Below are 22,566 nucleotides of genomic sequence, written 5' to 3' on the forward strand. Positions count from 1 at the left end.
CATCTTGACTACTGGGCCAGACACTTGCTCTTGTTTATATTACTTAAAAATAGGCCACTTAATTATTTGTTTTAACTGCCCTAACATCCCTCCCATTCAGGGCTTATTTTTATTCGTTGACTATGTTTTCAAAGAAAAAAAAAAGAAAAAAAAAGAAACTACTACAAAGTTCAGTGATCAATGTATCCACTGATTAATTTAAGTCTGATGCTGTGTCCATAGCATGCTTTCAGAGTCACCCCAGAACCATTCCACAGAGTGCAGATTTCTTACTATTAAGTGTGACTTTTCTAAAATAATTCAAAATTTTGGGGCTTTGGAACAGAAGAATTCTGAAAGTACTATTAATAATGAGAAGTGAGGTATGTCTTTTCAGCCAATTAAAAGAATATGCCTACACTCCTGTGTCTATGAGTCACTAAATTTATTTTCCTATCAGAATAAGGAACTAATATTTTAAAATGGTTTTATTTCTCAATTAAAATCAAATAAAACGGCAATCAAATTTTTTCACATGAATTTGTTTCCCTTTTTCTTAATTTTTTTTTAATTTTTAATTTTTTTTTTAACCAGGCAGAGTTAGACAGTGACAGAGAGAGAGAGAGAGAGAGAGAGAGAGACAGAGAGAGAGTTACAGACAATGAGAGAGAGAGACAGAGATAAAGGTCTTGCTTCTACTGGTTGACTCCCCTAATGGCCACTATGGCCAGCACTGCGCCAATCTGAAACCAGGAGCCAGGTGCTTCCTCCTGGTCTCCCACGTGTGTGCAGGGACCCAAGCACTTGGGCCATCCTCCACTGCACTCCCGGGCCACAACAAAGAGCTGGACTGGAAGAGGAGCAACCATGACTAGTACCCGGTGCCCCAACCAGGACTAGAACCCAGGGTGCTGGTGCTGCAGGCAGAGGATTAGCCAAGTGAGCCATGGTGCTGGCTTCCTTTTTTCTTCTAAAATAAGTAAGGTTACAGGAAGTAGCAGGGTAGTTGCCAAGAACTAGGGAAAGGAGAGGACTTCAGAGTTACTGTTTAACACATTTTGAGCTTCAGTTTGGGAATATTAAAAAAAAACTTAGAGATGAAAATGATTCATTTTAAAAGGTTAAAATTATTCAATTTATGTTAAAAACATTTTACCATTGTATTAGTCAGCTTTTCATTACTACAATGCAATACCTGAGACAAGCTCCTTACAAAGGAAGGAGGATTTTTTTGGCACATAGTTGTTCAGGTTTACAGCCCAGGATCAGCAGGCTCCCTTCGTTCAGGCATCTGCTGAGGTCAGAAGATGATGATGGCAGAACATCAACAGAGAAATGACCACATGATGAGACAGGAAGTAGAGAGATTGGCTAAGACCAACTCAGCTTTTGTAACCGATCTTTTCACAAAAACTCCTTTCTCAAGGGACACCCATAGTGACCTAAAGATTTCTCACTAGGTCCACTTCCTACACATCATCATTGGACTAAGTTTCTACCCTCTTAGTGCCATTCAGTTAAGACTTTTAGGATTAAACATACACATGGCTTTAAGAAACGTATCTGATTCAACTCACAATAAAATGTCTCTATTAAATTAAGAAACTAGGATAGCAGATAACTGAAGATGAGTTCTACCCAATAAATACCAAGTGGGAGCTTTGTCTTGAATGAATCTCACAAATTATTACATATTTTCTGATTTTGATGCAATATAGAAAGTTATGTCCCATATAATCATTCTCCAAATTCTAGATGAAACCAGCAAGATTAGACTGTAAATGCTATCAAGACACACTTCCTTCCTTACAATTATTCTCTTATTCTTACCCTTCCCTAAACTTTCAGTCATACTTCCCATACATTATATTTAACAAAAAACAACCATGTAACGAATCAATTAAGAGATCTACAAGAGATACATACTTAAATTAGGTCAGATACTATGCTCAAACAGAAATGGTCTGTGTATTAAGATTGAATACAAATATCAATGCCAAGTTTAGGAGTATAAACATTGCATTTAAATTACCCATCAGAAAATAAGTTTAGGCATCCAACTCATCTAGTTAGCAGATAGCTATCTATTAATGTATTCATTTAATTTGAGAAGCAGAGCTCCAAATGCCTACAATGAACCAGCCTAGACCAGTGCTAAAACCAGGAGTGGGGACTCAGTCCAAGGCTCCCATGTGAATGGCCTTCCAGGGTCTGCATTAGCAGGAAGTTGAAATCAGGAGTAAGGGCTAGGCATTGAAAACTATGCACTCCAATGTGGGATGCAGGATTCTGAAACCAATAGCATAGCTATTAGCCAAACCCCTGCCTGACTCATTTATCTTTAAATGAGATCAATCATTTGAGGTTTCCTATGTGTCTTTGTTATGTGTATCTGTGGAGGAGATGAACTAGGGAAGGTGAAGTTATCAAGTTCTCACACTTTTGCTCTTGCCCTCTTATCTCTATGCTCCCATATCTCCCTCTCTATCTGGTATCCAGTAGCATTGTAACTGACAGATCCACCTGCTTGGCTAGTTGCCTACAAGTCTCTCATATAATGGTTTGGCTCTGGGCTACTGTTGTTGGTAAATCATATAAGCAATTGGGGATCATGGCTAGGCACAGCTGTCAGTGGGTAAGTATTTTGGTGGATGTGGCTGCTTGTAGATAGATGTGGACATGCACAAGCAGCTGTATGGGGATGTGTGGCTATATGTACTTATGTGAGGGTGTATGTAGCTATCTGTGTGTGTATCTAACCACTGCCAATGATACAAAGGTGGCTATTTCCTATGGCCAAGTGGTTGCTCCTTGTGCATTTCTCACTGCCACTGTGAGTTAAGGGAAATAAACTCAAGAACAGCTCTGAGTTGTTCTCTCACCTGTCAGAATCTGGATCTGTTTCTCCTGGGATCTAAACCCTGGGCATAGAACACCCAACCCATTTTAGATGCCTATTGCATTTAAAAGGGAGGGACTCTGAGTTCTGAATGCAGGAACTCAGTAAGCAAAGCATATTTTATGAAGAGTTTAGGATGACTCAGGAAGAAACAAAAAAATGTCTTTCCTCACAGACTGAAGCCTATGCTTCCATAAAATATAAGGAGCAAGCTCAGCATCCACAGGAAGAAGACTGAGACCACAGAAGTGGGCCCCGAGCACCTGAGAAAGCGATGATTTCAGAGAAGTTCTGAAGCAGCAGATACAGGCTGAATTCAAGTCCCTTCTGCACAATCATGAAACAATAATCCCAATTTCAGAAAAAAAAAAAATAAACACAAAACGCAGAGGATCTGCAGAATGAATTAATACTACAATTCACACTGCTCCCTAGTTTTCCATTCCTCCAGTTTCTCATCTTATTATCAGATGGGTGACACACTCAGTCATCCACTTGCATATGGGCTTATGCTGATCATAGTGTGTTCACCAGCCTGATGACAGGGGCAGAGACCTCAGTCAACAGCCATTATGCCCCAGTACACAGCCATTATGCCCCAGCACATCGGCAGGAACGTGTTTCTCTGTGGCCATCCAGTAACTCAGCACATAGATAAATAAATAAGGATACAAAAGCATCTCAAAGTGATTGGTGCACTTTTCAGAGTTGAAAATCACTGCCTTTATTCTCCTGTTTAGTGGTCTCTGGGCAAAAGGAATTATAGGATACTGAACTCATTTTCAGGTTATTTGTACTGAAGATACCAGGAATTTTTTTTTTTACTATTGCCTTCACGGCATCAGACCACTGGTTTGCAAGTGACTGACTTGATACCATGTTTAGGGATGCAATAGAAGACAGCCACACTGACACAGTTGGTATCCAAGGATAAGGATTTCAACAACAAGGGGATGTCAGGTAATAAAGTGAGAGTAACCCAACGTTTTGAATTGTTTAGCTTTTTAAATGTCACTCATCCTTAGTTACAATTGTCTTTTTTTTTTTGGAGGGAGAGGTTGTTAATAGTTTATTCCATTAAGTCACTCTTCAGTGCTCAGTCACCAAATAGCTGGACTTGTGAGTTAAGTCCACTCCAGGCTACTGGGTGTGCTTGTGCCATTTTCTCTAACTCTGTCAAGATAAAATGCTTGAGAAAAGGTATAAGTGAAGATATGAGTACAGACACAGATGTTCAAGAGATTTCAGGGACTCTTTTTGGTCCTTTCATTTTATACATGAGAGGATAATGCCAGCTCTGATGTATGAGAAGAGATTACATGTGACTAGATGAAAAGTTTATTTTTCTCTCACAAATTCCAATTCAACTGTGAGTACCATGAGGCAACGTCAGGATCATATTCCCAGCACAATGAATGATATGTAATTGATTCAGAATTAATGTTGAATAAATAAATCTAGCAGGCACAGTGACTTTCCAGAGTCTCAAAGAACTAGTAAAAGAATGCACACACCTTCAATCTCAGTGTAGTCTAAATGTTCTTATTCTTAGAACAGCTAGATGGTAATATAGGGAAGCAGTTGTGGGCTCTTCGCCTTCTGTAAGCTTGTGCTCTGTGTTGTGTTCTACTCAACTAATTAAATCACAACATTTATTTGTTAGAATGATTGAATTTTAATGTAAAATCTTAAGAAAATTATCTTTATAAAAAGTATTTCCTATAAAGGTCACATTATAAAGCCCACATTGCAAACTATTATTTTTTCCTACAAAGATGTTAAATTTTAAGAAATTTTAATACAAAAATAATAATCTCAATCTGTCCCACTATTACCTGAAATCTAGTATTTATGGGTAAGCTGTTACTCAAAACAAAATTTGTATTCACAGTTAGGCTACAGACAGGGAATCTAATCTGTTATGGGATTACAGCTTTGTGAAGGTAATTCACCGTATTGGGTTTTCAAGAACGATATATTAAGAGTATTTCCCATGTTTTTTTTTTAGATTTAATTATATAAGGACCTTTATATGTGTATACCCAATAACATGATTTATAGACTCAATTAGCTTGCAGGTGATCATAACCTTCATGAGTAAACCTATACAGTGTCTTTTTAAATCTTTATGACTTCTCAGTTCTATGTACAGGAGAAATTCTAGCCATCTTTCCGTTGGAGTATTTGTGATACTAAATCTCGTCACTGACTGCCAATAAAATGATCAATTATATTCTATAGTTGCAAATATGAGATAGAATAGATTTTTAAAATGTGACTCAGTTCCTTTCATTTTAAGGAAAATTCCCAAGTAAAATAAATGATATAGAAACTCGTAATTGTGTTAGTCTCAAAGCCACAATTCTTCTACAACCTCAATGTTTCTTTTTTAAGTTTTAAAATATAAGGAAGCATTCGGATCTGGCTGAAAAGCCCATGAGAGTATTTCAGGCATGGAAAGCCAAGACACTCTGGCAAAAGATCTCTGTGAGTGAGATCCCAGTGGAAAGAACAGGTCTTCAAAGAAGGAGGTACTTTCTCTGAAGGGAGGAGAGAACCTCCACTTTGACTATGACCTTGTCTAAACAAGATAAGAGTCGGAGAACTCAGAGGGCTTCCATAGCCTTGGAAACTCATGACTGGAGCATAGGGAGATTACTGATGCCATAGACAGGAGTGCCAATTGGTAAAGTCAACAACAGGAGTCACTGTGCACTTACTCCTCATGTAGGATCTCTGTCCTTAATGTGCTGTACATTGAGATTTAATGCTATAACGAGTATTCAAACAATATATTTCACTTTGTGTTTCTATGGGGGTGCAAACTGTTGAAATCTTTACTTAATGCATACTAAACTGATCCTCTGTAAAAAAAAAAAAAAAAAAAAAAGAAATTATCAACTCCCAACTTGACTCTCACTGGGATTAAACATGACAATAGGTCTGCTCTGATTTCATCATCATTTAAAAAAATCATCTATTATTTTTCACTTTATGTTTCTGTGTGGGAGCAAACTGTTGAAATCCTTACTTAATGTATACTAAGCTGATCTTCTGTATATTAAGATAATCGAAAATGAATCTTGATGTGAATGGAAGGGGAGAGGGAGTGGGAAAGGGGAGGGTTGTGGGTGGGAGGGACGGTATGGGGGGGAAGCCATTGTAATCCATAAATCGTACTTTGGAAATTTATATTCATTAAATAAAAGTTTAAAAAAAATATAAGGAAGGAAGAGAGATGGAGAGGGGGAGATGGAGAGTTTGAGAGGGAGGGAAGGAGGGAGGAAGGGAGGGGGGAGAGGGGGAGGGGGAGAGGGAGAGAGAGAGAGACTCTGTTATCTGCTGGTTCCTTCCTCAGTGCCCACAGTCGCTGGACCAAGGCCAGCCAGGTCCAAGTCAGGGGTTAGAACTCAATCTTGATCTCCCACACAGATGGCAGGGACCAAACTATTGGTATCATAAATGCTACCTCCCAGTTGTCACAACAGCAGGAAGTTGGAATGAGGATGAAAGTTGCAACTCAATCCTAGGCACTTTGAGATGGGCTGCGGATGTCCCAGTTTTTCAATCACTGTGCCAAAGGCCCATCTCATGTTTCTTTTTAAATGAAGCTTGTTCCTGGAAATGGTACTATTAAGGGGGTATTAATATATCTGTGAACTCTGCTTTTGTTTCAAACAAAAGAATATTAAAATAGAATAATATTTTGCCTTTTTCTGAAAAAAAACATATTCAAAGTGAAAGAAAACGATGTTTTGATCATCCAATTTCTTTCTCTTGATAGCAATCCAAGAAAACACATAATTAGTAATTCCTTAGAAGCTGAGAAATAAGATAACAGAGGGAGAGAGAATGGAAGAGAAAATAACAGTATCCAGTGCCTGGGTTTGCTGTATTCATTCTGGAAGTTAATAAACAAGTTAAATTTTCTAGGAGTGCAATGTTCCATAGATCAGCTACAAGAGAATAGAAGCATGAATGTTTGTATTTGCTTGCTGCAAATATTGCAAGTATAGAAATGTAAAGACTCTGTGTGTGTGTGTGTGATATATAAATCACTTATATATGCTAATACTGCTATCTAAGTATTCTCCTTTCAGAAGAAAGTAATTCCATATTAAAAATCATCATTATTCAGAGTCATTCAATAATGCCTTATTCACGTTTCAGAAGAAAACACTCACCCTTTGCTGGGATACATTTTAGATGACCTGAACACACAAACACAAAATAGTCTATATATCTATTTCTATTTTCTATACCAGAGGGAAGACGGGAACCGAGTGAAGATTCTAACAATGATGAGTCATAAACAAGAGAGACTACAGTATATTTCCAGATTGTATTCATTAGCAACATATAATAATTATAAGAATTGACCTGCCTTTGACTTGAAAAATTTATAATTTAAATGGCACATCCATTTAGTGGTGCTGTAAATCAAAGTGTTGAATTTTTCTGATTATAGTTTTTATTATTTATTTATCTCATTTTTTTCTGCCTAAGTTCAGTTATTTTCTCTATTCTATTTCTACATTTGTTTTACTGGCTCTGATTGAATTTAGTTCCCAAAATATAAGAAAATAATTTTAGAGACATTTCACTAGCTCCAAAAAATGAGTTTTTTGACAGAAGCAAATCTGATCAAAGTCACAAAACATGACTTCATTATAGATTGCTACAAAATATGGCAAGGAATTGTATATGGAATGAAGTAGTCAGTATTGACACTAAGATAGATTGAATTTTCATGTTATGTAACTATGCTCTCATGATAAGCTAAGGAAGGCAATAACTATTTAGGACAGTTCACACTATTTGAATATAGAAACAGGTTTGATGTCCTTAGAAACTTTGTCAACACCACACACAGTTATTAAAAGAGAAATCTAGGATTAAAACCAAGAATATGACTTTCTCTCTGATACATAATTTCCCTGCAGCCTCCCAGAGTTCAGAAACCATTCCAGCTAATGGCTTCACTTGAGAAGTAAGCTGAGCCCATAGTACACACAACGAGGTAATGACAGGGTCACACCAGCCCAGCTCTTGTTTGCTCCATTTTACTGTTGGGCTTCAACTTATTTTCAACACTAAGGCACACCTGAAATAATGACATGATTCTAGAAGACAGATTTCTGACATTAGCCTACTTATTTATCCACAGCTACCCCTAGTCTAAGTTAAACTCTTTTGAAAGTCATAGCCAGGCAGACATTAATGACTGGGCAACACTGCTTCATGAAGATAATCTTACTGGACCTTTTGAATGAACCAATGAACCTCTGATGTCTATAAGAGAAGACTCAGAATGACAAAGCAATATTCAATTCTAACTAATCTGAGAAGAAACAGTCTTTCTTTATACCACCCCTTTTGACTGGACAGTACTGAAGGATGTTCTACACTGGAGAAGATGAGTAAAAGAGACTTTCACCACTGTAACATTCAAAAAACCACACACACTACGAGCAAACAAATTCCTCATTCTGGTGTATGAGGATATGTGACCAACGCAACCTTCTGTGTTCTTCTGCAACATATCTTGACATGAAAGTAACCAACTTACGCTGAAGATGGTGTGTTGGTGAGCAGAAGTTACACATGAGTGAAAGGCACAGAAGTCAGGAGCATTTGGTTGACTTACCCTCGAATTCACCACTTCCAGCGAGACGTTCTGAGGTGGGGCACTTGGCACTAAAAGAAATCAAACCAGGTGTGAGGGTTACTACCAGTCTTGAAACTCCAAACCTACTTTAAAAAGATAAAGTGTGCCTTTTTCACAGTTTATAAGGATAATTAGGTAGTTTAACCCAGGTGGTACTTCAAAATTTTCTTAGAGATGAAAAATAACTGCATTTGTTTATCTTTTCTCACTTGGTGGGCCATTTAGTTATCCATCTAGGGAGTCCCCAAACACTAAGGCAAAAGAGCACCTGCTGTAATACCAAATCCTGCTATTTAATTATAGCTTTCTTGTGAAAACCTTCCCAGAGAAACCAATAAAAACATGCAGGAGGCTTCCCGGAGAGGTGTTAAAGACTTAGGATATTGTGCATTTCTAGATAGGCACGGTTTTATGATGAAATATGTCACTCTAATGGTCAGCCAGGTTGCTTAATCCCTCTAATGCAATCTTTATTATGTCTTAAAAAGGAAAAAGAAAAAATACCTCCAATTTGGTCTTAGCTGTCTATAATTAAACTTGTGTGTCATGGATGCAAGCAGGTTACAAAATAGCATTTAGCAAGTCAATTCTATTAACAAAAGAGCAGTTATTTTTTTCTTTGTAGATTTTCTCTATATTTCATTATTTTTTCCTGCATATTATTTTTCTTATTATTTTGTGGAAGAAGGAAAGACATATGTAGGTTCCTTTCTAATACCTGTAATGAATAATTACTGTATCAAAAATGAAAATTCTATCATGTAAGTAATGCAAACACAGCACTCACTGTGAGGAAATATTCTACATGTCTGGGATGAGTCATAAGTAAACTAAAACTTCTTTTCCCACAAAAGAAATAGAAACAGTATTCAATAAATTCTTAACACATTAATCTATAAAGTGAGTAGTCTCTACTCATGTATGACAAATTGATGAATTTAATAGAAATGAAATTTTCTTGGCATTTTCAAGGATCTGAGGGCCATTTTTTGACATGGTTCTCTTTCTTGGACAAAACCTATATTTTCTAATAGGATATATAGGATATATGTCTACATTACCTTGAATTGATTCATACCTTACTCTGATTTTACCTTTTGAAAAGCAGTCACTAGGACTGCATGAACCACATCTGATTAATCTTTACATCTTCCAAACTGACATTCAATTAATAGTTACCGAACTAATGAGTGAATGAGCAAATTCATTAATAGCAAAAATTAAGTTATTATGTATTCTTTGAAAAATATCCCATAATGTAGAAAGTATTTTAGCATTTAGTTGTCACAAGTTTATATTATTTTTTAAATTAAATACATGATATAACCCCCATAGGGACAAAGATTTTATTAGATTTGATGCTGCATTATCAGTATCAAGAAAAGTTATCAGGCCCATGGCACAGACTCAGTAAATAGTTTGAATGAATATGTTAATTAGTAGAAAGTTTATGAGGTATAATAAAAACTCCATATTCAGGATTTGGGCCTCAAGTTTTGTTATGTTTTCTAATTTTATTTTTCAAATTGAGATATTTTATTTTTTAGTTAACTAAAATATACTTACTGAGTTATAAATTGCAATTCTGAATTTTAAATTGAGGTACAAATTCTGTATATCATATAATTTCTGAAACTTCTGAAATGTGACATCTTTTGGAGGCAAATTTCAGAAACATATTAATGCTAAGTAATGATAAATCAATTCTTAAATTATTTTTTTTTTGAGAGGCAGAGAGAGTGCCAGACAGAGACAAAGCTCCCATTTGCTGGGTTACTCTCCAAATGCTGGCAACAGCTAATGTCAAAGCTAGGAATAAGGAACACAATCCAGGTGTCCCATATGGGTAGTAGGAGCCCAGTCATTTGAGTCATCACTGCTACCTCCAAAGGTCTAGAGTAGCAGGAAGCTAGACTCAGGTGTCAGAGCCCAGAATTAAATCCAAGCACTCTGACACGTGATGTGGGACTCTTAACCAGTTTCTTAACTGCTGGTCTAATACTTGGCCCATAAGTCAATTCATAGGCATAGAGGATATTTCTAAATTATAGTCCACATGACACTGTAATATTTACATGTCATGTTATAAGTTGCTAATACTATTATACCACTTTATTTGACCAACTAAATAATATCAAAATGAAAGCACATTTATGATGGGTGACTGAAGTTTGCAGGAAAGATGTTAGATTAAAAATGTACTTTGTCCTAGGTTCTGAGCTAGCTTAAATGCAACCCTTAAATATCATCATAACTTAACATTTTTAGTGATTATTTTCTCATTTCCTAAAATACATTGAGAAAAAATAAATATGAGATATATTTTCAAAAGTTCACAGGAAATGCATGTCATGAAAAACTATGTATGGCTTTCAAAACGTTTTCATGTTAAAATAGACTTATCCTTTCATTTTTTATTTTCCACAAACTTTTTGAAGTTCTTGTATATATTCTCTTTGCAATCACCAATATTTTACAGGCATCAGTATTATTTTCAGTATTAAGGATTTAAAGCCAAAATAATAAATTCCTAAAAGTCCTTATCATAATAGAGACTTTCCTCTAAGGACATAAAATCTCTTTCTTCCCATTGCTAGCACTTTGACTGTTCTTTTTTTTTTTTTTTTTTTTTTTTTTTTTTTTTTTTTTGACAGGCAGAGTGGACAGTGAGAGAGAGAGAGACAGAGAGAAAGGTCTTCCTTTTGCTGTTGGTTCACCCTCCAATGGCCGCTGCGGCCGGTGCGCTGCGGTCGGCGCACCACGCTAATCCGATGGCAGGAGCCAGGTACTTATCCTGGTCTCCCATGGGGTGCAGGGCCCAAGCACTTGGGCCATCCTCCACTGCACTTCCCTGGCCACAGCAGAGAGCTGGCCTGGAAGAGGGGCAACTGGGACAGAATCCGGCGCCCTGACCGGGACTAGAACCCGGTGTGCCGGCGCCGCAAGGTGGAGGATTAGCCTAGTGAGCCGCTGCGCCGGCCTGACTGTTCTTGATATGCCAGGGAGGAAAATAAAAAAAAAAAATTCTACTGTATTGTTAGATATTACACCCCACTCCCTACTTCTCATATCTGGTTCTGTATTATTAAGAGGAAAAAATACATATACATATATAATTAGTTGGAAACCTGACAAAGTGAGAATAATACATGTTTATCTGGTTTTTATTTACTCTTCCTAAGATGTTTCATTGCTTTATAAGGATACTTTTCTCTTTAAAATATAATTTATTTCAAAAATTATTTAATTTATTTGAAGAGCAGAAATAGAGACAGACAGTGATGCATACATAAAAATCTCCCATCCACTGATTTGCCCCTCAAATGCCCAAAACAGCTGTGTATGAGCTAAACTGAAGCTGGGAACCAGGAACTCAATCTGGGTCACCTACAAGGGTGGCAGGGACTCAACCATTAGGCTGTCACTTGCTGCCTCCCCTGGAACATGTCATCAGGAAGGAGGAATAGCTCACTGAGGAACTTGAACCCAGGTATTCAGATATGGGATATGAGCATGCCAAGTAGGGACCTAACTGTGCACCAAATGCACATCCCTCAGGAAATGTATCATTTGCAATAATCCCATGAAAGTCACCTAGTGGTGGATGTGGAAAAGCCCCTCAGTAAGGTGGAACATGCTGATTTGAAGCACATGCTGATAAGACATTCTGAAGATCAGATAAACCCCCACATCAAGAATTTTCATAGTTATAAGCACTTGAATTCCTCCCTTTAGCAAACATGTACTAATTCATATTTTACTTTAAGGACCTAACACTGGACATTTATCACAGAATAAGACAAATTGTTTTCACCATGAATCCTATTCCCTAGCTTATTTGGCCTGATTCTACTACTTACTTGCTTGGATGACTTCTTCCTAACTTAATTTTACTGTCTGTGAAAGTTTGAGCATTTGGATGATAAAATATTAATGCAAATTGCTAAGATCACAACTTTGCCATTATCAGTACTCAGCAAATATTAGTGATAACAGTAATAAGGACTTTCCTATGGTTATGTTGATTATGAAATCGGGTCCTTTTGATTTTGGACACTGGGCAAGCTAGCACAGACATGCCTAACTAGTAATTCACTCAAAATAAAGCTGCTGCTGATGTGAGACAGTGTTTAAAAAAAAAAAACTAAAAAACACATGTCTAGCCAGACAAGTTACATGCTTGTGCTGCCCATTGTTGTTGGTTTGAAGATGTGAGCCATTGCAACCCAGTGGTACACTAGGTGGAGAAATGTGAATGAACAATTGCTTCTATCCAGAAAAACACTTAGAGCTGAGCTAAATTAGGGATGACAGCTCATCTGGGTAAAAATATTTATAGGTATCTTAGCAGAACAAAGAGATCATTGGGGTAATTAACTCAGAAATTATTTACACTTACTTTTGTTCCTACATTTTTCTCTGCCTCAATATAAGCTTTTATGATAAGGATTTCTATAGCATATAACAAATATGATGTTTTCTATAACACAGATGCATTTGAGCAGAGTGATATATTAAATTAGTCACACAAATGGGAAGTCCTAAATAAATGATTTTACATGTAAATGCAGGTACAATTTTTGCTTGAATTGCACGATTAATTCATTGGATACTTACTGAGTTAGGAGGAAAACAAATGAAAATCATATTATGTCTCATATTTAGAAGCATGTGACATAATGAGAAAGAGGCATTGGCATAGATTATAGTTATTACACATTTAAATGTATGCTATGTGTTCTTTTACATGTTCCCATGTATTAGCTCATTTAATTTTCAAAACACCCACCTGTTAGAACATCCCCCAAACAAAACAAAGCAGAAGAGTGCTGCAGGACAAAATGGGGAGGCAGGTCACTATCATACATCATACATGATGGAATAGATCTAAATGATGTGTGCTCTCAACATGAGCAGCATCAGCAGAGAGAAGACATCAGACTGAAGCAGAGAGAAGGGAAATGGATACTAAGGAAACAGAAGCCAAGAGCACAGATTTTGGTTAGAAATTAAAGAGATGAATTAAAGATGAGTAGACGGGGTCACTCTGTCCACTCCAGGGGATCATAGAGTCCCTGCCTTCTCCAATCAAATGCTTCCAATAGAAGGCATCAGTGTTCATTTCACACTGGAGCTGGCTTCATGAAACCCTTTTTTCCAGTGACAGGCATTTTGTAAGTCCTAAACACTGCAATGCTTCCAGAAGATAATTCTCAGATTAATGAATAATACTCTATCTTTCTCACTTATGACATTTAAAACCAATGTGGAGAATAAGGCCACATTATTACAGTTCAGAGTGTGAATGAAATCTACATAAATTATGCAAAAGACTCATTTTCATTTGTTTTTCTTTTATTTTTATAATTACAAGTTGTGAAGTAATTTATTCTGCCAATAAATACTCTGTTCTGTCTTAAATAACAGAATCAGATGGGCAGGCATAAGAATTGCATTAAAATATGACATTGAATTGGTGTTATATACACAATGCATTTTTAAGTTGAAATTACAAGTGAGCATCACTCCTGAATGCTTCACACTGTCCTCACTCATTTCATTGACATTGGGTGAAATATTCATGCAGATTAAAACTGAATCATAAATCGGAGAATGATCAATGATTTACAGAATTAGATACACCAACATTGAAACCACCCTAAAAGGAGTGAGCTCATCTTTTTAAGATTCACAGAGGTATCCTTTACATTCCTGTATCTGCCTTAATGTCTTTGGCCTCCTCGCCTACATTATCTTACACTTATTCTTCCTTTTAATTGTTTCCCAAATTATCATCACCATCTCTTTTTTCAATTTCTAGTGTCCCCTGTCACGACTTTGTCAATTGCATTCTTCCCATTAAGATTTCTTCCTCTCATTATGGTATTTAAAAAGGAAATGCTTACTCTTTTTTTTTTTCTTATGAAAGATACAACTACATGTATGCAATGTTATGTTCATTGTTAATACTTTCAATGCTGGGTCATTTGGCCTAGGTTCTTTTGATATATTTTCACACCTGCAGATGTGTAGGGGGATTGTTTATAATTTACACTATTAATCATTTTTGTCCTTTGAAAAAGAAAGAAAAGAAACATGACAATATAATAAATTGGTTCACATCCATAAAGAGATGAGTTTGTATTAGAGCATTAAAAGAAATAGACATGTACACAAAACTAATTTGAGCTCTGAGACAACAGTCACCCTTTGAGGATTATTTGTTTGTGCACCCTGACACAGAGTGTGTGTGTGTTTAAACAGAAACAGAAAGTTTAAATCGGACTATAATAGATAGTATGGAAATATTACTCAAATTTCTAACTTACGACAATATATTCCACAAAATTGTAGACTGGAAGCCTTGACATATGGCATTCATGACACACAAGCAATTGTATTTTTCTATGATAACAACTGTATTCAAGAAGTATCACTGTTTTTTAACTTACCATCAGAGAGCGTAACCACTGTTATATCATCAGTAGATACTCCTGGCCCATAGCGATTATAAGCTAGGAATCGAAGACTATACTCTGTGAATTTCTTCAGGCCTTCCAGTTTATAAGAGAGTCCATCAACCTCTATATTCTGGAGACATAAAACACCAAAAACTGCTATTAAGGAAACACATTAAAGCAGAAATGGCAGTCATTCTGTGCAATCAGTGCATGGATATTAGATTCTCATTCACAAAACCACACTCTAGCCTTAGAATGAGTTGTAAAATCTAACTTGTGGCATGGTCTCCCCCACTAAAGCCCAAGCTACTCTGTAGGCTCCTTGTTAAAACAGCACCGCACTATTATTACAGTCATTCGGTTCCAATTTGTTTAATAGCACCCAGTATATGGGGTGGTGTGGGTGATTCCAGCCACAGTAAACCCTGAGCTGCAGAAGGCAGCTTGTATGTCTGCAGCAACAGACTTGCTCTCGCACCCTGAATGCAGTAGTTTACCAAGGAACCAGAGATTTCACCTTTCACTTGACAAAGCATACCCACAGCTCTTGCAACTGCCCAGTATTTTGTCACAGTTTTTATTTTCCAGATGCTGTGAAGTGAACTGAGCCTGTTCTCAGCACTTCACAGCTGCAGTTTATGAAACACTGAAGGTAAAAATCACCAAGGAAGTCAGAACCAGCCCCCACTAGAAGACCCATCACGTAGCCAAACAGATGATTCCCAGACATGCATCTTGATGACAGCTTTCTTGAATTTATTTAAATGGGTTGGCAAAATGCATTATGAAAGAGCTAAAATATACAGCAAAGTGGATGGAATAGAAAGTTGGAAAATAAAAGCTAAACATAGTGTGGGGACAAGCAAGGGAGGAGGAGGGAGAAGAGTGGGAAGAGGAGAAGCCATGATTACATAGGAGAAACTCTTGTAATGCTTATTTTATGATTTGACACGGGAAGGGACCTGAACTATTTCTGGCAAAACATTTTTTAAATAAAAATTCCTGAACATTCAGTCCATGTGGGAGCAGGAAGAACCCCTTGACCTTGGCAGCCTTCTTAGTACATGGTTTCAACCCCATACCTGAGGGCAGCTTTCCTGTATAACTATGTTTGTCTCTGCATCTTCTCCACAGGAGGTTGAGAGTCTGTAAGTCAACCTCTCATTCATCACATACATGTAACAAAATGCAGGTGTCAAGTTTCATATGTCTCCCTAAAGACTTGTTTACTCCTCCTTTTCATGAAAAACTAATTTGCCTCTTTTCAAGTGTCTGTGGTAACCTTGGATTAGAAGCGACATTTAAGGCAAAGGAAGGTAGGTTTGGGTGCAGGGGCACAAGCACCTGGGCCATCTTCCACTGCTTTCCCAGGCCATGGCTTGCAAGACTAAGTTCTACTGAAAATGATCAACGTTGACAAGTCACAGCCTAATGGTGGGCAGGAGACAGAAATAATATCCAATCTATAAGACAGACAAAAGCAGTATGGCTAACATCATCCCTCAAAATCATCCCTCCATATAACTGGGGAAAATGAAAATGCCTTCTGTGAACAGTGAGTAGCACAAACACGGCTACCTACACGCACATGGGCTCATGTCATTGCATATTTGAAGGAGAAAGTGGCATCCTCTCTGTTGACTTCACCTCAGTGCCCTTCTGCATCTGTCACCAGCAGAAATCAATACACTTGTTTACAGTGCCCAATGACAAGTACTTTATAATTTATTCATTATCCAATGAATGTGCTAAACATTGAGCTTTATCGAGAGCTTGCAGGTCTCTGCTGTTCTAGTCCTGGAACCACCCAATAGTTAGCAGTAGTGGGGCCCTCTCCATGACCTACCTGTTCTTTGCCTGTGGACACTTCAGTGCAGAACAATCTGTATCCTTGGACTGGACCATTTGCATAGGCAGGGGGTTCCCAGGTAATAAGAATTGAGGTAGGTGAGGTAGATACAGCTTGCAGGTTTTCTACTGGCCCTGGCACTTGCACTGCACACAAAATAAATTGTTTAGGTTAAGAGTTCCTTTTCTCAGGATGAACAAAATTACATCTCCTACAGTTCACGGAAATTCTAGTAGCATGCACTATTTTTATAACTATATGTAACATAATATATAAGAAATAATTACATAATATAAAACGCAAATGGAAAATATGAGACTTTAGAAGCACTTAAGTTTAAAATGGAGAATAAAGCTTATGTTAATCAAAATCACTTTTTCCATTTTACAAAGAAATTTGTCAAAGTGTATAAATGACTAGGATAATGACAGAAAAAGAGGAGAATTCTGGAGCTAAATCTCAACCTGGGAAATTTTTCACTATGCTAGTACACCATTGTCTGTATTTTGCTAATAATTGCAGAAGGAAAAGAGAAAATACAATTATATCATTATGGTTCTACTTATAATTTAAATAGGCAGCACAGCAAAACATAACTTAACAACTTGTCTTTTGTGTGTCAACACTTTAAAAATATTTCCCAATTCTGGGTCATTTAAATGAAAATTTAGGATTTCATTTTCAATTTCACTTCACTATATTACATGCTCTTTCATATCTATTAATTTGGTTAAAAAGGGTAAATAATTTTCTTACTAATGAAATTAGCACAGGTCCAAAATACTTGTGTCCAGGTGTCTTTTCATTTCAGAAAATTTCATATTATATTAGCAAGAATCCATGTTTCTCTCTATTTATATATCTATACTCTTTTTTTTTTTTTTTTGACAGGCAGAGTGGACAGTGAGAGAGAGAGACAGAGAGAAAGGTCTTCCTTTGCCATTGGTTCACCCTCCAAAGGCCGACACGGCCAGCGCGCTGCGGCCGGCGCACCACACTGATCCAATGGCAGGAGCCAGGTACTTCTCCTGGTCTCTATGGGGTGCAGGGCCCAAGCACTTGGGCCATCCTCCACTGCACTCCCTGGCCACAGCAGAGAGCTGGCCTGGAAGAGGGGCAACCGGGACAGAATCCGGCACCCCGACTGGGACTAGAACCCAGTGTGCCAGCGCCACAAGGTGGAGGATTAGCCTAGTGAGCCGTGGCGCTGGCCTATATATCTATAATCTTGAAGGACACACGGATTCCCACCTTTTTATGGTCTAAAACTAATAATTGCCTTTAATTTTTTTGACATTCAAATCATCCAGATTTTATCATGGAGGCCTCTAGCTGTTTCTTCTGTCCTTGTAGCATTGACCATCAATTATTAGAGCCATTCTTTTCTTTCTGGCATGATGAAGTATACTTCAGAAACTCCATGAAAAAGTGGAACAAATACTGTTGTTTTCTAAGAACTATGTAAAGACCTCTCCTATCTTCCAGACTCATCTTGATCCTCCCCCACCTTTGCAATCAGACATTTCTCCAAGGATTTCTGGTTCTTTTCAGTGGGAAATACTATTAAAGATATAGATCTGGATGCTATATATGTTATTACTTGGTTGTCCTTAATTCTAGGGTCCTGCAGTGGCAGAGATAAGAAACATGCGCATGTATGCATACATATACATGCACTTATATTCACAGGCAAGCATATACTTAAACAGACAGGTGCATATTACATTTCATGACTCCACAGTGATACCTTCCATTCCAATTCATCTCTATTGTGTTTGGTCTTGCCTCTCAGTTACTTTTTTTGCCATACCTTTTCTTTCACAGGTAGAATACTTGCTTCCAAAGAACTGTCTTTTGACTGACATTTTGTGGTATATATACATGATGGAATACTACCCAACCATAAAAAGAATGAAATCCTGACTTATAGATTAAGATGGATGCAATTGGAGATTATACTTAATGAAATAGGCCTGTCCCCAAAATATATTTTTCCGATATGTGTTAGTTAATGAACAATATAAAAAATGTGTAACAATGAAACTGATATCTTATGATTTGATTATTATTTATAGCCCTTTTCTATACTCCTGTGGAAGCATGGTCTTTCTACTTTTTATTTGTTGAACATTATGATTAGTAGTGCATTAAGCCTGTGATTATAGAGTAAATTTAAAGAATGTTATTACAAAAATTAAAGGAAAATATAAAGGAAAGGAAGGAAGAAGACATTAAGGGGTGAGAGAGGGAAGGTAGTTACTTTCTTCAAATTGTATCTATGAAACACCCCTCTTAGTATTTTTTTGTTTGTTTGTTCTACTTAATACTTTTGGTTGAATACTGTAATCAATACACAATTCTTCCTAAGTGCTGAAACTTAACTGAAAAGTGATCACTGTTAAATATAAGAGTGGGAATAAGAGAGGGAAGAGATGTGCAATTCGGGACATGCTCAAGCTGACTTACTTCAAACGGTAGAGTTAGAAACATACCAGGGGATTCCAATTCAATCCCATCAAGGTGGCATGTACCAATGCCATCTCACTAGTCCCGGTGATCAATTTCTGTTCACAATTGATCATAATGATAGGACTAAGAACCAAAGGGAGCACATAAACAAGAATAGTGTCTGCAAATACTAGCTGATAGAATCAAAAAGGGAGAGAATGAGCCAACATGGGAAGTGAGATACACAGCAGACCCATAGAATAGCAGATGTCCTAAACAGCACTCTGGCCTCAGAATCAGCCCTTAAGGCATGTGGATCCGGCTGAAAAGCCCATGAGAGTATTTCAGGCATGGAAAGCCAAGACACTCTGGGGGAAAAAAAAAAAAAAAAACCTAAATGAAAGATCTCCACGAGTGAGATCCCAGTGGAAAGAACGGGTCATCAAAGAAGGAGGTACCTTTCTCTGAAGGGAGGAAAGAACTTCCACTTTGACCATGGCCTTGTCTAAATTTGATCAGAGTCAGTGAACTCATGGGGCTTCCATAGCCTTGGCAGCTCATGACAAGAGCATAGGGTGATTACTGAGGCCATAAACAAGAGTGTCAATTTGTTAAGTCAACAACAGGAGTCACTGTGCACTTACTCCTCATGTAGGATCTTTGTCCTTAGTGTGCTGTACATTGAGATTTAATGCTATAACTAGTACTCAAACAGTATTTTTCACTTTATGTTTCTGTGTGGGAGCAAACTGTTGAAATCTTTACTTAATGTATGCTAAACTGATCTTCTGTATATAAAGAGAATCGAAAATGAATCTTGATGTGAATGGAAGGGGAGAGGGAGTAGGAAAGGGGAGGGTTGCGGGTGGGAGGGACGTTATGGGGGGGAAGCCATTGTAATCCATAAGCTGTACTTTGGAAATTTATATTCATTAAATAAAAGTTTTTTTTAAAAAAAGAAACACAAGACATCTGTTCTCTTTATACTAATGAAAATATTTTAAATGCAGAATCCACATTAAAAAAAAGCATGACTTTTCAGTACTCCTCTGGAAATGGATAATTTTTCTATGAAAAACTCTGTTCCACAAATAAAATTACAGGAGACAATGTTGAACAATGGAGAGTTTCACCTTGTGTCACATTTTGCAATGACATAATTAGACTTGTGCTATAATGAATAGGAAAGAAATAAAATTAATTAAAACTCTGGCTAACACTGTTCAACTGGATTTCACAGTTCAACATTTGAGTGAACAGTAATTAAAACAAATAATTTGAATTCTTGTATGACTACTGATGTACACTGAAATGCAAATATCTCAAGAGAGGGCATTCCTGATCTGGAATGTATTACTCTTCTAAGGGGAGAAGACAGAGAATGTATTGACAGCATTGAGGTTTGAGTGCTCTGCTCAAAATGTATGCTGAATGTAAGGTATCCAGGACTTTACATGATTCGTGGAATGTACATACAGGTGACCCAGTGATATGGAAAGTATTAACTGAATACTGTCCTTGCTCTCCTGTGGTTAAACTGAGAAAAACTGTTTGCTATGACCATGCCCCAATCTAAGAGCAATGATTCCAGTTACAATGATCATATTTTAAGGGTTTCACTCCTGCTATGTGTGTGTGACGGAACGAGTTTAACAGGTGTGACAGACCCCAGAGCTGATTTCCCAGAGATGAATATGTCTCTGAGACAAGGACAGAGAAGCATTGTTTGGGAAGTTTCTGTTCATCCATTCCAGCAGAACAAAAGGGGATAATGTGAAAAAATTCAGGTGGTCTCCAAGTTTTAAGAGGTCAAAGATAAGTAAATGAACTTGGCCTCGCCTGACGGATCACATGTACAGAAAGTGTCAACTTTGCAGTAAAGGAAGGAGTGTATGAGGTGTTCATCTACTCTGAGAGCTCCCTAAGGTTCCAAGTGTGATGTGGAAGAGAAGCTATGAATGTCCTGTTCATACAGAGTGCAGCACATTTAAATCTTGAAATGCAAGCTGAGGAAGCCATCAGCAGGGCACAGGCCATACATGGTGAGGAGAGTGAGGGTACACATAGCCCACTTACGACTCTGTGAATCGTTCAGGCTTGGAAAACTCTAGGAACCAGATATGACAACTACACAGCTACATTTATTGAACATTGTGGAGAACGTAGACTAGAGCACTATCTGCAGCTCAAGGCAATACTTCCACAAGAGCAAATGTTAATCCATACTCTGACTGCTAAGTCCAGCCAAAGCAGATTAGTGTTCAAGTTCTTTGGGGAGAATGTTGAGTTCATTCCATTTAGTTTCCCAAATATTAGAAGCAGCTGTATTCTCCATAAAGATATGCTTGCTATAAGAACATATTAAAAATGTGCATTCATGACTTCATGTTCAATTACCAAACGCTAACATGAATTACAAGCCTAAAACACACTTTTTATAGGAACCCATGTGATTTTGTTGAATAAGCATTGTTACTAAAGTGATCAGGAAATAGTGTTTTCCCAGTGCACCCAATGAAAACTAAAGTTGGTATATGTGTCTGTATGTATTGTATGAATGTGAGCCTGTGTGCTCTTTGCTGTTCTTCTGATTTCTTTACAGCCACATAGTTTAAATGTTACTGGTGAGAGAATATCAAGCAGTTAAGTACTCTAATATGTGCTTGGGTTTCCAGAAGGATTTCATGCAGGAATAATAGACACTGGGGTGGAAAGGTAAATTCACAGCATTTAGATCAAGGATCCACTGACGACAGTACATGTTTGCATCAACAGTCAGCCAAAGGAGAACTTTCTAGTTGTTGATATAAAGTATTCAATTGTCTTTTCTCTGAGAAAGCATGGCCTTTCAGCATGAAACTGTTTCCTACTTTAGTTCCACTGCCTTTAGATTATAATTTATTCTATTACCTGATTACATTGGCAGACTTTAATATCTTCATATATTAAACATATCATAATTCTATGTTGGTTTGAAAAAATCACCAAAGGATTTTCACACACACATATATATACAATATATATGTATATTCATTAATAAAATGCCAGTCCTCTAAATACTGCCTGCACTTGAGATCTGCTTCACAATGTTCCTGGGTAGCATAAAGTCTGTGCTTTATTTAAGCTATCAAATGCTAACTCTTCTTCACAAATATGATAAAAGCTGTCATGAATTTTCTTTTTATTATAACTCTAACATATGTGTATAAGTAATGGTTTTATGTTAACTGTGGAGCTATATATAGATATATATACACACATA

General features: G+C 37.2%; 1 protein-coding gene across 2 annotated transcripts in view; it reads right to left on the minus strand.

Annotated features, from left to right (window-relative positions):
* DCC (DCC netrin 1 receptor) overlaps positions 1-22,566 on the minus strand; it is a 1,201,543-nt gene that overhangs the window by 312,341 nt on the left and 866,636 nt on the right. For both annotated transcript variants that reach the window (XM_051851212.3, XM_051851210.3), the window contains exons 10-12: positions 16,854-17,002; positions 14,999-15,137; positions 8,526-8,575 (exon numbers count right to left, since the gene is read on the minus strand). In XM_051851212.3, the coding sequence (XP_051707172.1) occupies positions 8,526-8,575; positions 14,999-15,137; positions 16,854-17,002 (338 nt within the window). The remainder of the gene's footprint in view (positions 1-8,525; positions 8,576-14,998; positions 15,138-16,853; positions 17,003-22,566) is intronic.

This window comes from Oryctolagus cuniculus, chromosome 10, assembly GCF_051225735.1.
Source record: "Oryctolagus cuniculus isolate XC-2025 breed Fujian yellow rabbit chromosome 10, ASM5122573v1, whole genome shotgun sequence".
NCBI classification, from domain to species: Eukaryota; Metazoa; Chordata; class Mammalia; order Lagomorpha; family Leporidae; genus Oryctolagus; species Oryctolagus cuniculus.